General features: G+C 46.4%; 1 protein-coding gene across 3 annotated transcripts in view; it reads right to left on the bottom strand.

The window, feature by feature from the left end:
- Nucleotides 1-15280, bottom strand: part of LOC138529961 (urokinase plasminogen activator surface receptor-like) — a 133452-nt gene that overhangs the window by 32916 nt on the left and 85256 nt on the right. For all 3 annotated transcript variants that reach the window (XM_069640873.1, XM_069640874.1, XM_069640872.1), the window contains one exon: nt 9721-9858. In XM_069640873.1, coding sequence (XP_069496974.1) covers nt 9721-9858 — 138 coding nt within the window. The remainder of the gene's footprint in view (nt 1-9720; nt 9859-15280) is intronic.

Below are 15280 nucleotides of genomic sequence, written 5' to 3'. Positions count from 1 at the left end.
TCAACCAGAGGGGGGAATGTAGAGGAGCAGGTAGACACATCACCCCTAGCTCTGCCCCCTCGCCTCCATCATACTGGAATAGTAGGGGAAGAGCCCTATGTGGGACATCAGATATCATCCCAATACCACCTCGAGTATATGAGAGACGATATGCACTCAGACAACCGTACCAAATGAACCCTCACACCGAAAGGGTGGAAGGATGTCAGCACACACCATGGGACATCATAGAGCTATAAGTGAAATCTCACAAGGGCAGAGTGACGTTATGAAGGAAAGATACTGAGACGTACTGAAACAATATGCAAATACTTAGGAATAAAGATTTAACTGAAGTAACAAGAGAAACAGGTAATCGAATATGAAGAAATCATATATGCAAAGAAGATAAAGAAACCTGCTGACTAATAAGTGTATATACACTGAAACGCAAGGTAGACAAGACTTATAGAGGCTTGCTGCAGAAAAAAACATAACGTGGCTAGGGTGGCCATGATGGAAAGATGGACGCCGGACTTGTATTAAAACCAATCAAGCTACATCAGAGATGAGTTAGGTGACGCTGGCAAAACAGCTTCGAGTGAGGAATAAAGAGGAGTCTATTGGCCTGGGATCAAGTATGCTACTTCAAGGAATAATGGCATAGCACAAGGGGAGTCAAAAGGATAAGCCATGTACGTAAGACATATTTCTCTTAGATTAAGCAAAGAAGAAAACATCTGCAAGAGCCAAGTACTGGACAGTTAAAGATGCGAAAAGCTTCTGCAAGGTGGAGTGAGCAAGTCTCTAGAGGCCGAGAAGAGTAATGACACCCGTATAAATTAATCAAAAAGCAGTAAATAAAAGGTTGAAATGGACACATTTGTAGTGTCCTCACATGTGATTCATAAGTCGAAAACAAGGGCTATTCATTAAGCCTGAGACGAAGATAATGGTGTTCCTACACCCCCATAAATGTCCCAAAATAAGAGAAGAGGCTGCAAGGTCAATTGCAAATGAGAATGGTTGGCTTAGGGCTGGGCCGATGAGAGATGATGGACCAATTGGGAAAGTGGGGAGTAGCCTAATGTTAATCTCAGCACCTGTGGTCCGGTTTGCTTATGTGCTGCTAATGAGCCGAAAGTCCAAGGTTGGGAAAGGATGCCAACCAATCAGAGGATCACTGTAGCAGCATGCTATACAATGTTGCAAAGACCAACCCGCTGCCATTTTTCCGATATAATCAGCATCATACGCATTAAGAGGTGGTTCGAGGCATGTCTAGCAGATAAGGGGCAGCCAATGATGTTATTAACACTTATGCATACTATAGGTACATATATTCCCTTAACCAATCCCTCCCTTCAATAGGTTTTACAGTGTGCCACGTAGAATGACATGATATCTGACGTACATTGAGGTATAAAACCTTGTAATATTAAGTTTGAGTGTGAGTGTGTACACTACAGCTTGGTGTTCGCCAGATAGCCCTACTTTGTTTTATGATGATAATAAAGTAGTAGTTTGCCATATTATTTGAGTCTGTCTGGTTATTTGGGTCTGAGATCATTATTGGTAATTCCATCTAGCACACAGATGCTTCAAGGTGCTAGAGCACAGGTTTCAGCTTCTTTATGGCCCACATAACGGTGTAAGCCTCTTTTTCAATGATGGCCAGTACCTTTGCCTTTTTGTCAATAGCCTGCTAATGTAGGTGACAGGTTGCTTTACCCCTTTAGAGTTCAACTGCGCTAACACAGCTTCAGTCCCAAAATCACAGGCGTCTGTATGGATGATGAATTTCTGACCATAGTCTGGCATTTTCAGAACTGGGGACCTGCACAATTCATCCTTTAAATCCTGAAAGTAGGTTTGACAGGCTGGGGCCCAAGTTACCTTCTTCAGCATTTTATTGGACGTTACGTCATTCAGGGGCATGATAATGGTCCCATACCCCTTGATGAATGACTGGTAGTACCCATTGAGTCCTAGAAAGGCCCTCACCTGCACCTGTGTGGTGGGCATGTCCCAATCCTTCACATCCTGTACCTTTGCTTTGATGGGTTGTTTCTTACCTCCACCGACCAGATGGCCTGGGTAAGTCACTGTGCCCTGTGCTATCTGGCACTCCATGACCTTGATAATCAGACCTGTATTCTGCAGTGTTTAAAGCACTTTCAGGTGGGATAAGTGATCCTCCCAGGTTTGGCTGAACACAGAAATGTCATCTAAATAGGCGACACTGAAGATTTCCGGACCAGACAAAACCTGGTTAACCATCCGCTGAAAAGTGGCAGGGGCATTTTGCAATCCAAAGGGCATCACAGTGAACTGATAATGTCCTTCTGGGGTTGAGAATGCTGACCTCTCTCTCGCTCCATCTGCCAAGCCGACCTGCCAATACCCTGCCATGAGATCGAAGGTACTCATGTACTTGGCAGCGCCAAGCTTATCAATGAGCTCATATGAATGAGGAATGGGGCGAACATCTTTCTCTGTGACCGAATTGTGCCCCCTATAGTCCAAACAAAAGCCAATTTCAGTGTTCCCACCACTGGTCTTTTTAGGGACAAGTACCACTGGGCTAGCCCAGGTGCAAGTACCACTGGGCTAGCCAAGGGACTGGGGGATGGCTCTATCACTACTAGTGACAGCATCTTGGAACCATCCTCCTGGATGGTGTCCCTAACCTTATCGGACATCCGGTGAATCCTACTCTTCACTGGCTTACTGTCTACAGTGTCCACATCATGGGTGCACCAATCTGCGCGACCTGGAGTCAGTGAAAACAGACCGGCAAACTGTCCCAGTAAACAGCGGCAGTCTGTCAGTTGCTCTTCTGACAGGTCCGTTGCAAGGTTGACACCTTCAACTGACCCATCTGTGGCTTCAGTGTGCAGGAGGTCTGGGAGGGGATTGGTCTCCTCCTCAGTCTCTCCATCAGTCACTAATGCCATGACCAAGTCATCACGGCTATAATTGGGTTTCAGCCAGTTGACGTGAAAGACCCAGGACATCTGTTTAGGTCCTTTCACGTCAATGAGGTAAGTCACCTCACTGACTTTTTCCAGCACACAGTAAGGCCCAGTACTTGTCCTGAAGGGCACTGGGCTTGACAGACCCCGTAATCCACACCTATTGGCCTGGAGAATAGACTGTCACTTTGGCCTTCTGGTCGTGCCAGTGCTTCATCAGCTCCTGACAGGCCTTTGGGTTTCTCATTGACTCTCCTATGTACTTTACCATTCTAGACCGAAATCCGAGTACATAGGCCCTCATTACAAGTCCGGCGCTGGACCATGGTGCTGTTAGCTGTTAGCACCATGGTCCATGCCGGACTCCGGCATGGTGGATGGCGGAATTACCGCCCCATTCCAAGGTGAGTGGGGCAGTAATTCCCCATTCACCATTTGCCCTTCCCCATTCCCATTTTTGCCCCATAGGGGGGCATAATGGGAATGGGGAAAGGTGCTAAGTACGGTGCCGCAAATTGCAGCACCGTACTTAGCACCAAGGTCACTTTGCGGCATGGGTTTTAACGCCTGCAAAAAGCAGGCGTTAAAACCCGGAACCTCTTAATCGGGCGTTAAGGGTTAACGGCGCCGACGGTGCCGTTAAACCCTTAACGCCTGACTTGTAATGAGGGCCATAGTCTATCACATCTCATGTAGGGAATGAGGGGTTGCCCTCCCATCCCTCTTTCACTAGACTGAGGGCACCTCTTACAGGGAGTCCAAACAGAAGCTCAAAGGGGCTAAACCCTACTCTGTTCTTCTGTCCTGTGACACCTTCATTTAGGCGAACAGAAGGCATGGCAGGAGAATATCCTATTTTCTCCTTAGGTGCTCTTCCTAGCCACCTATCATGCCTTTCAGGGTCTTGTTGAAACACTTAACAAGCCTGTTATTTTGTGGATGCAAGGATGTAGAGAACCGGCAGGTGACTCTGCATTCTTCCCACATAGCCTTCATATACGCTGATATGAAGTTTGGTCCCGGGTCAGAAACTACTTCCTTGGCAAATCCAACATGGGAGGGGCTTTGATGCTCCTCAGAGGGTCAGCCTGAGGGTGCCTTGTGACGTGGTCTACCACCACCAAGATGTATCTGTTCCCTTTTGCTGGTTTGCGGATCCAAAGGCCCCACAATATCCTTGCCTATTCTCTTGAAAGGCCGCCTGACCATGGGTAGTGGAATTAAGGGGCCTTCATGGCACGTCCTGACTTGCCAGAAGCCTGAGATGTCGAGCAGGACCAGACAAATTTCTTAACCTATACGCCAAACTGCAGCCAGTACAAGTATGCAGACAACCGTTGCGATGTCTTAATCACTCCCAAGTGACCTGCTAAAGGAATTTGGTGAGCTAACTCCAAAATGTACTTTCTGTTGCACTGGGGAATGACCATGCTTCTGGTGCCCTCGCACCTAAAGTCTTTTGGCTCATTGTATAGGAGTCCATCCTCCCAGCACACTTTGAACAGTGCAGGGGTCTCGCCCTTAGCCTGCTTATCCGCCGGCTTCCACAGGCCTGCCAGAGAGGGACACTCTTTCTGGGCTTTAAAGAAGTCAGTCTGATCTGGGCCCCCAGCTGGTGCAAGCTCATCCAGCTTGGGCGCTGGCCCTTCAGATCTGAGATCACCTGGTCCTCCATGCCAGGTTCCTGCGCTGTGCCAGGCAACTCTGAAGTCAGTGCTGCCACCAAAGTAGGGTCCTCAGTGGCTACTGGCCCCTCTCCCGCAGGAGTAGGTGACTAAGCAGTCTGTGGAAGTGGACTAGGGGCTATCCGCCATGCTGGTCCCTCCAACAAGTCCTCTGGAAGCACTCCTCGCCCTAAAGCTCTGAGAGTCTTCAATGTGGCGGCTTCTTGGGCCCTCGATCTCGTAGCCGCTGTGACTATCTTGGGATCAGGAAGATCATTACCCAACAGACATGGAACAGGGATGGAGTCTTTTACCGCCACACGGCGCTGGGTTGTTTCACCTCACCAACTGAATTGTACTATCGCTAAGGGGCCCCTACTCTTTCCATCAAACCCACTGACGTTACAATCAGGCCCATCAATATACTGAAAAAAAAGGCTGAAACACGTGTATGGGTTGCTGTTGGTACTCTTGTTTAGAAGGAAATTGCCATACCATTTAGGTGCTGGACTGCCCATGTGGGCGGGACAAAGTCTGATATGCAAATGAATATTTCCCATCTGTGAAAGGTACAGTGAGCTAAAGTGTTGCTGCGGACTCTCGGGTGGTTACCTTCCCGAAGAACAGGTCAATGGGCCGTGTTCGTTAACGCAGAGGGGTGCCTATGGACTATATTTTGATTGTTTAAGGGACTTAGGTTTAGTCACCCTAAGTTTCCTAGTGTCATCCAGATGTGGACCCCTTGCTCACTGTGCATAGAGAGGCACAGCTCCACCTCATTGATGAGGCCCAACAAGGCTGAAACACGTATATGGGGTTGCTGTTGGTACTCTTGTTCAGAAGGGAATTGCCATAGAATTTCGGTGCTGGACTGTCCATGTGGGCGGGACAAAGACTGATATGCAAATGGATATTTCCCATCTGTGAAAGGTACAGTGAGCTAGAGCGTGGATGCGGACTCTCGAGTGGGTACCTTCCGAAAGAACAGGTCAATGAGCCGTGTTCGTTCTTGCAGAGGGGTGCCTATGGACTATATTTCCATCGATATACTGGCCTGTACGTACCCACTGCTGGCCCCTGACCTCACTGACACTCTAGACTGTTGAGAAACCACGCTTGCCCCCCGGCGGGATGGTTAGTGTGAAACACTGCTTATGCAGTCTTCTTCGTCATTTTCCACTACCCCTCCTGGAAGGTCTTCTTCATTTGGTTACACAGGGCCTAACCCGTCCCCTGGTTTCTTCTCCCAACCCCCTTGCTTCTACCCAAGCTTGGAGGCTGGTCAGCAACTTAGGTTTATTAACCTTATTGCTGTGGGGAAGTCTGCTCTCTTGACATAGGACGCACAGGACATACTTGGTCATGCGTTTTACAGTCTCTATGTCAAGATCCATGATTATTACAAATCCCTAGAAGTGTCTAAATGTTGCCTGCAACAGTAGTTTTATCATTGGGTGACTAAGCTGTGCGCAAGGCTCCAACTAGATCTGACCACCTGCCACCAATGTGACAAACCAACTTCCAGGGTACCAGTAGTCCAGGGATGAATATCAGTTTCCAAACCATCAATCAGCCCACACCTCTAGTGCACCAGAAGAGATCCGAACAGATTGGAAACACAAGTCAATAATAAACCTCCTTGTCCAATTTTGGTAACATGGACGGAACGGCAGGCTTATCTCCGGATATATATATAGTGGATCGTTGGTTATTTGCAACACAGCGAAAATACAATCATTACCCAATGATGAAAGGGACTGTCCAGTCAAGGTTGTATAAAAGTATCTACTTTATTTATTATTAGCACAACAGACAGGTCTAGCACACTACAAAATACAACCCACCCTGTAAAGGAATGCAGAGGACAGACAGTTTCAAGAAGGAAGAGGGATGCACTATGGATACTGACAGGAGGGTAGTTGGTAAAGTAATTAATCACAATGGTTCAATGATACTTGTTTTCAACACAAAGTGAGCAATGGGTTGTAAAATGTCACTAGGGGCCATCGGAGAAGGACCAGGGGGACAGAACCACAATGTACCTTGTGCTTGTAGATTTTCTTGGTGCTAGATTTAGTAGAGTTGGTTTCAGGACGCTATGCAACTTTTATGACAGAGTTCAAGACGGGAGACAGCTGCGGGTATCAGGCGGCAGGCAGTTTGGCAAGCAAGGCTGAACAGACAGCTGCAGGTTGGCCTACACGGTGGCTCAGGGTCAGGAAACATTGTCTCAGTGCTGGTCGGTGAGTCTGAAGCACTGGACGAGGCATCTCAGACAGAGTTAGTGACTGCGGCATAACAACAGTCAGCGGTGCAGTCAGTGGCAGCTTGAGGGAGTCGACTTGCTCAAAAATGTCCTTTAAGGGGGGACGTCGGTGGATGTTTGTTGATGCACTCCTCCTAGCGTTCACTGGGCTTGTGCCGTCCTTTAAGGTGGACGGCCCAAAGCTTGCAGACAACTCCTTGTCCTTGGTTCGGTTCAGAGGCTCTCTGGTACTTCCTACCTAGGAAGCTTGCTGCAGAGCCTAGCAGGGCACGCTGTGTGCTGGCAGGGTAGTGGTTTTGAAGATGCTGGAGGGTCCTCTGGATTCAGTATCTTCCTCTGTTCCCTGGGAGATGTTTAGGGGAGGGATCTTGCTTCCCTCTTGGAAATCCTGCCCTTCCTTCACTGGCGGATGATGTAAGGCAGACTGTACCTTCAGCCAGGGTCCAATGCTGAGTTCTTCTTGTTACTCCTTGCGAAGTATTCAGATGATCTGCCCAAAAGAGGGGCTTGTTATGTTATGCTATGTTATTTTATTTATAAACCTCTTGAACCTCTTTTAAAGCCAAATGGGCCACAGTGAATGGTGTAGGCTAAGCCTACCTTAATGGACCAATCCTGGGCCCCCACCAACAATCTCCTGTATGCATGAGGTCATAACCAGAGTGTTTTGCAACAGAAAAGGTAAAGGGGTGAAAACATGTAATATTAAGCCCCACCCATCTTTCTGTCTGTTGTAGATCAAACAATCTCTTTAGCTAATGGAGCTCTCTGTGGTTCCCGATTAAAGCGGCAGGTCTCCCTTGAAGCTGCAGCCAGACCAGATATTCAGTTGCCGCCAAACCACATACTCATGCCTTCTGAATGGGGCCCCCCTGCCGGGATGACAACTGTAGACAGCTCTCCCAGACATGACAGTTTACTGAGGGGTGGGAGCTGGCTTCAGGTTAACACAGAGCATATCAAAGATTGTTGGGGTTTCCTGTCTCCTTTGGTAGTCCTGCAGCCAGGCCCCACCTGGGCCTGTTTGAATTAACTCTGATTAGTAGGCGAAGCTGCTACCAGCAGAGCTAACAAAAGGACATAGCGGATCCATAGAGCCTTTGTCGGTTAATTCGGCTAGCCATGGTAGGAGGAAGGATTTGCCCTCCCCCTTCTGAGATGCCTTGATGTACTCTTGGCAGTCATATTCCAACTAAATATGGCAGAGGGGACGGCACCTGCAGGCTGTGTCCACCCAGAGTACATGGGTCTATGGGTCGTGCAGTGAGCATAGGAAAATGTCTGTGGATTAGCCCCACACATTTTCCAGAGGTTCATCTACCCTCATTCAATTTCTTTTAAAATGTCAGGAAACCCAGATGAACGCACACCCGTCGTGCAGATGGTCAAATTCCTCACATGCACACACTGCAATTCCATATTAGGACCATACACTACTCTAAAGCAACTCAATGCTGACCAGTAGCACCCACCTCTGTACCACTACTGAGACCCCACACAGATCTCTGTCAATGCACTTCAAGTAGGGACTGTAGAATCCCTGCTATTCCAGCACTGCAACACATGTGCATACTTATGTCAGTACATCATTTGTAACTTGCATTATCCCTGCTGTACCAGTACTAGGACCCACACGGAACAGTGACAATGCACATCAAACCTGACATGCAGTGTGAACTAGCTGGCACCCACACGGAGCTAATGCACCCCAACATTGCTGCTTATGTGGAATTACCTCACTGGAATGGCTCTCCTTTCACTCTCAACTCAAGTACAACTTCCTTTGTCTCGTCTTCAAACCTTCTACGGTCTCGCCCCCACCTATCTTGCATCTCTCCTCTCCTTCTATTCTCCCTCTCGTCCTCTCCGCTCTGCAGATCACTTCCGACTTACTGTACCGTGTCCGCCTTGTGCACAATCCCGTTTTCGATCCTTCCCACTTCTTGCTCCTCTTCACTGGAACCTTCTCCCTCTCTCTCCGCTCCATTACATCCTATTCCTCCTTCCGCTCTTCTTTAAAAACGCACCTTTTTCAGTCATCTGTCTTCTTTAAAAACGCACCTACTTCAGACACCTGTCTGACAGTTAACAGCTGATTCAGAATATCAATCCACAATGCCTAATTTATGTACTATTGCCTGTTCTTTGTAAATTGTTCCTGCAAATTGTTCTTTGCTATTTACTGATTCTAAACATTGACTTACATTGCTTACTTATGTATTGCATATTGTTCTCTGTAAAGCGCTCTATGAAATTCAATAAATACAAATATGTTCTCTGAAAAGCGCTATATAAAATTCATTAAATACAAATGCAAAATTAATCCCATTAACCCTCCCAACCTCATCTCTGCTAAGGCACCCCCAATTTGACCTGCAGTGTCCACTACTATTTAACCACCAGGACCCACATATCACTCGGCTACTGCATCTCATCTCTGAACTTCCGTGCTCCTGCTATTCTAGCATCGAGCAACGTCCTTCGTAGCTCCGTGAATACAGCTCCACGATCTTGATTACATTAAAGTCCGTGTTTTGTGACAGAGGGGCCCCAAGAGCCTTTCTCGCATGTCACCCCATCTTGCCACTAGGCCTACTCTGTGAGCAGAGCACACCGTTTGCAGGACTGCAATCTTGCGTTTTCTGACTGTTGCACACTTGCTTCCCTGGGCACTTGGCCTCAGCTCCCTTGCACTTTTCAGCCTTTACACACATTCGCAGTTACACTCTTACACCATTATGTCTTTTCGTGGTTGCACTCTTGCACCACTTGCCTCCTTGCACACGTACACTGTTGCACTTGAACTATCTTGCATCATTCCCCCAGTGGTACGTACGAGTAATGGTGATAGTTGTCATGCTCATGCACAGATCCTGCACCCCGGCGCAGTGAATTGTGGGAAGGGTCGGTGAAGAGCAGGCGATGCTGTTGTTCAGGCAGCTCTTACAGGTCACCTGACTCACGGTTGCTCTGGCTGCAAAAAGGAGAAGAAAAAAAAACGTTTACTGGCGCCTGCAATGACCACAGCTCTTAGGAGATGAGTGCAAATCCAATGTGTTGGATCAGAGTAGGGATAGAGAGTCAATTTCAGAGAAGACCAGGCCATCAGTGAAATGACAAAGGGACTGGATTGTCTCCCTTACCCACAGTCGATCCACGCAGAAAGGCCAAACTCTGGATAGTTATGGGTGCCTACACATAAACTGAGCACCTGCAGCCTCGAGGAACTCCACCCTAAAGAATTGACTCAAAGTATAGCAAACAAAGGATGATTGGTCATTGAGTAGGCAGCGCTGGTTTGGAAAGGATGATTGGTCATTGGGTAGGCAGCGCTGGTTTGGAAAGGATGATTGGTCATTGGGTAGGCAGCGCTGGTTTGGAAAGGATGATTGGTCATTGAGTAGGCAGCGCTGGTTTGGAAAGGATGATTGGTCATTGGGTAGGCAGCGCTGGTTTGGAAAGGATGATTGGTCATTGGGTAGGCAGCGCTGGTTTGGAAAGGATGATTGGTCATTGGGTAGGCAGGGCTGGTTTGGAAAGGATGATTGGTCATTGGGTAGGCAGCGCTGGTTTGGAAAGGATGATTGGTCATTGGGTAGGCAGCGCTGGTTTGGAAAGGATGATTGGTCATTGGGTAGGCAGCGCTGGTTTGGAAAGGATGATTGGTCATTGGGTAGGCAGCGCTGGTTTGGAAAGGATGATTGGTCATTGGGTAGGCAGCGCTGGTTTGGAAAGGATGATTGGTCATTGGGTAGGCAGCGCTGGTTTGGAAAGGATGATTGGTCATTGGGTAGGCAGGGCTGGTTTGGACACAGGTGTGGTGCGGCCCGATGCCACAAAGGATAGATACGCCAAACTTTCTGCCCAGCGCATTTGGAGTGAAAGTTTGGACGTGAATAACACTTATTGAGAGCTATTTGTCGATAGACAAAGAACATTCTTTACATTTCAAATTTTGAGGACACTTTTAGAAGGAATGTATGTATTTGTATTAAAAACGTTTATGTGAAGAATGTATTTTTGATGCATGTAATTCTGCAGTTTTGGGTAAAATCTACGTTACAGCCTACAATGGCTGCTTGAGAAATACATATCACTATGTTAATTAATTTTCATGTTATGACAAACACTGTGATGTTAGTAAACATGATTCTTTTGAATTGAAATTGAACTCTGTGCACAGATGCTAGTTATAATTTTCTTTGAATTATACGGCAGTGGGTCTTTTTTGTTTTGATAGTCTACTTTGGTCCTCTTAGCCTGGGACAGGCCCTTAGCACCTGAAGTATGGGAAACATTTTCATGTACATCATGAGAGACATCACGGCCAACACGTGTTTCAACCCATGCAGGTCTTTTTCAAGGTTTTTATGTCATAATGATAAAACATGTATTTTGATGACATAAAACACAAATATTAGCAATCGACACAGTTACAAGACATCATCAATTATAAAGTGCAACATAATCGAAAGAAAGAAACCAGAAAGGGAGAGGGACAATGGGAAGACAAAGTACACATTCAATAATAACATGTATACCAGTAAAAATATGCACAAATGCTACCACTAACAGTGTGGATTGCTAACATACCCATGGTTGTCACTCACTTTAATATAGACTGGGGAGCACGTTGGTCAGGACATTATCTTGTTTGCAGTTATGGGGGCCGACCTTACCTGTAACAACTCTTAATATATATGAAAGAACTATCACAACCTTTTAACAAACAACACATGCTCGGGGTGCAAGTTATGGCTGAATTGCCTCGGGCATGAGGATCGGCCATGCCCCAAGCCTCACAGGCCATACACAATAGCCACTGGACCTGGCCTGCAGCCTGGCCCAATGGCCACTATAGCCCCATAATGGGACTGTGGGACACTGTCCATGACTTGTGACCATGGCCAGTGGCCTCAATCCCTAGGGCATGAGCTTCAGCCATGTTGCAGATCCCGCCAAGCAACCATCAGTATCCACTGGGCAGTGCAACTTCACCATAAATTCCCTTTAACAATGTTTTTCCGCTGAATCTTTACAGTTTTTAATAACTGTGACTTCATGATTTTCCAGAACTGTAAGTTAATAAACATTCCACTTTTAACGTATAAGAAAACTATAATGTTACTTTAACAAACATATTTTTGACAATGTACATTGATGCATGTCACTTTGAGCATCGCATGCTGGGGATACAAATTATGGCTGAATTGCCTAGGGAATCAGATTCAGACATGCTCAAGGCCCGCCCAACCAATCACAATAGCCACTGGACCTGGCGACCTGGCCCAATAGCTACTATACCCCCATAATGGGACAGTGGGCCAGTGTCCATGGCTTGCACCTAGGGCCAGGGGCCTCAATCCCTGCGGCATGGACTACAGCCATGTTGCAGGCCCTGGCAAGCAAACCACAATAGACAGCCCATAGCTGGTCCCTGGTGGCAAGGGCCAGTGTCCAGATTGACCCGGCATGGCCTTTACCCATGCCCCCGACATTCTGGCCACTGACCAAGGCTGCAGGCACCAAAAGAATATCACACCTTTGGTAAACTACTTTTTGCCAATTTTAAGAAGAAACAGGACGGATTTACACCAAACCTGTGGAAGCACGCTTTCAGGACAAGGCCGCCACTCCTTGCACAAATTCGGTGAAAACATGTCCAGTAGTTCAGACTGTACTTGACTCCCACTATAATGAAAACATGGTCAACTTTCCCAAAACCTTCTGAATTGGTTCTATGTTCTTTTGGAAAGTTTCGTGCAGATTTTGTTATAGCCCGTTGAAAAAATACTCTTCCTATACGGAGAGCAACTTAACCCTAACTACAGTTTCAGTAATACCAGCCCTGTAATATACATATATATATATAACTGAAAAAACATTGTTAAAGGGACGCTATGGTTAAGTTGCACTAATAAAAACCTGTGAAATTCACTGAAAAAACTTTGTTAAATGGACTTTATGGTTAAGTTGCACTAATAGAAAAATATGCAATTCAATGAAAAACTTTGTTAAAGGGACGTTATGGTTACAAGTAAAATGGAAAACTCCCAGAAATTCGCCATTTATGGTAAGCTAAGCAACCATAACTCGCGCCACCACCGTGCACTGCTAAGACTAACACCCAGGACATGAAAGATGGCCACCCTAGAAAGGGAAGGCAGACGGAAATAAGGTAAGTGGGGGCAGGGGGGTAAACAAAAATTAAAAATGGGATGGAGGGTGGTGGCGCGGGGGGAGATGGCGGCGGGAAGAGCCGACCATCAGGCGGCTTGGAATGTGGGCTTGTGGCTCAAGCCCACGTTTCTAGCCATCTGATTGGCTGGCTCCTCCACCCAGGTTGCTAATGGATAATTGTATACTAGAGAAAAATATAAAAGGACAGAAACAATTTTCTGTCCCAAATACTTTTCTGTAGCATACAATAAGGACCATAATTGGTGAACCTTTACAGCTATCCACAGTCTCAACAGTCCGCTTTCCAGGCCATGGATCATTAAAACACCCGGATGGCACGTGCAAACCATCGCACAGGACAACCCTTCTACCCTTTCTAATTTTACATTTGTAACACTCGATCAGTGCCTGCTTTCAAACAGTCACACATCCATCCACCAATCTCTTCCAAAAACTGTACATCTAAGCCTATGACCATATTAAGCTTACACACACCAACTGCCACTTAACATTCTTCTAAAAATCGTTTGCATCTGTATTTCGGATGCCAAGGTGGCATGCCACTGGCTAACTACTGGAGGAGAGGAGTCCCAACGGTGGGATGCATCTCAACCATAACATCCCTTTAACAACGTTTTTCCTGTCAATTTAATAGGTTTTTATAAGTGAAAAAGTTTCATGGTGTTACATCACTGTATATAACGTATTAATAATTCCTATTTTCATATATATGAAAGAACTATAAACCTCCTTTAAAAAAACATATTTCTTGCAACATCTAATTATGGATGTCATTATCAGCAGCACACGCTGGGGATGGAAATCATTGTTCAATTGCCTATAGCATAAGGCTCCACTATGACCACAGCCAGCCCAAGCCACCCCTATTATTCACTGCACCTACCGTGCATCCTAGCTCAGTGCCCACTATACCCTAATAATGTAACCAATGGCCAGTGCTCATGGCTTGCATCCATGGCCAGTCTCCAAATCCATGGGCCATCCTGCATTCCCCAATAAGCAAATCAGAGTACACATATGCATTTGCCGAGGGCCAGGCCCACTACCCAGACACCAAATGTATATCACTAGTTTTTCTACTTACAGTCTTACACTTTTGGAAGATAAAACACAAGACATATTTCCAAAAACATGCTTTCAGGTCCTTGCTAATGCTCGTCACGCAGGTTTGTTGTAATCTAGTCCACCACTTCAGGCTGTAACCGAAAGCAGAATATTTTTTCCCATTCAAACCTACCGCTTCAGCCCTGCCTCATGCCCCAATAAGCACATTTAAGTGCACATTTCTCCTTGCTGACGGCAAGGCCCATTGCCCAGACATCAATGTTATATCACTGTGTTGTGTACTTACATTTGACACTTTTGACAAAAATAAAACAGAGGACATATTTGCAAAACCATGCTTTGAAGTTTGTGCTGAACCTCCTCGTGCATATTTGCTGCAATCCCATCCAGCACTTCAACCTGTACCCATGAGCAGATTTCTTTTTCCCATTCAAACCTATTCCAATTTCGAAAACCTTTACCACGTAGTGGCCTGGTGGCCATGCCCACTTTAACCTCATTGCTGGTCCCTCGTGGTCATGGCCAGTAGCCAGATTGTCTGGTTCATGGCCTAGACAATATGGCCACTGCCCATGGCCACAGGCTAAACCTCAGTCACCAAAGGTATATCACAATTCTTTCTGCCTACATTATGACACTTTTCAAAAAATAAAACACTGACACATTTGCAAAACCATGCTTTCAGGTTTGCTGCAAATCCGCCCATGTTTTATTTTTTCAAAAGTGTCAAAATGTACGTACATCCAATAGCCACATTTTTAATTGACCAATCAGCGGGCACGCCCAATGTCCGTGGACATCACGTTGTCCTCTGGGCCATTCGGAGGCCCGTCCGAAGACCAAACAGGGAAATGAGTCAGCGGACCGAACCCAGATATCACTATTTTTTTCACCTACTTTTTGATTGTTTAAAAAAAATATACTAGACGGATTTACACCAAATTTACAAAAGCACGCTTTCGGGACCAAGCCGCCACTCCTGCTGCAAATTTGTTGAAAATCCGTCCAGCAGTTTGGGCTGTAGGCATGAGCTAAAATGTGTTTCCACTGCATCTATGCAAAAAACCACACATTTGGGGATCCCCCTATAACTTTGGCCCCCCTGCACGACACCTCACCAAACTTCGCAA

Source organism: Ambystoma mexicanum, chromosome 1q (assembly GCF_040938575.1).
Source record: "Ambystoma mexicanum isolate Mex_15411 chromosome 1q, UKY_AmexF1_1, whole genome shotgun sequence".
NCBI classification, from domain to species: Eukaryota; Metazoa; Chordata; class Amphibia; order Caudata; family Ambystomatidae; genus Ambystoma; species Ambystoma mexicanum.
Note: the sequence above shows the minus strand (reverse complement) of the source record. Positions and strands in the feature narration are given on the sequence as shown.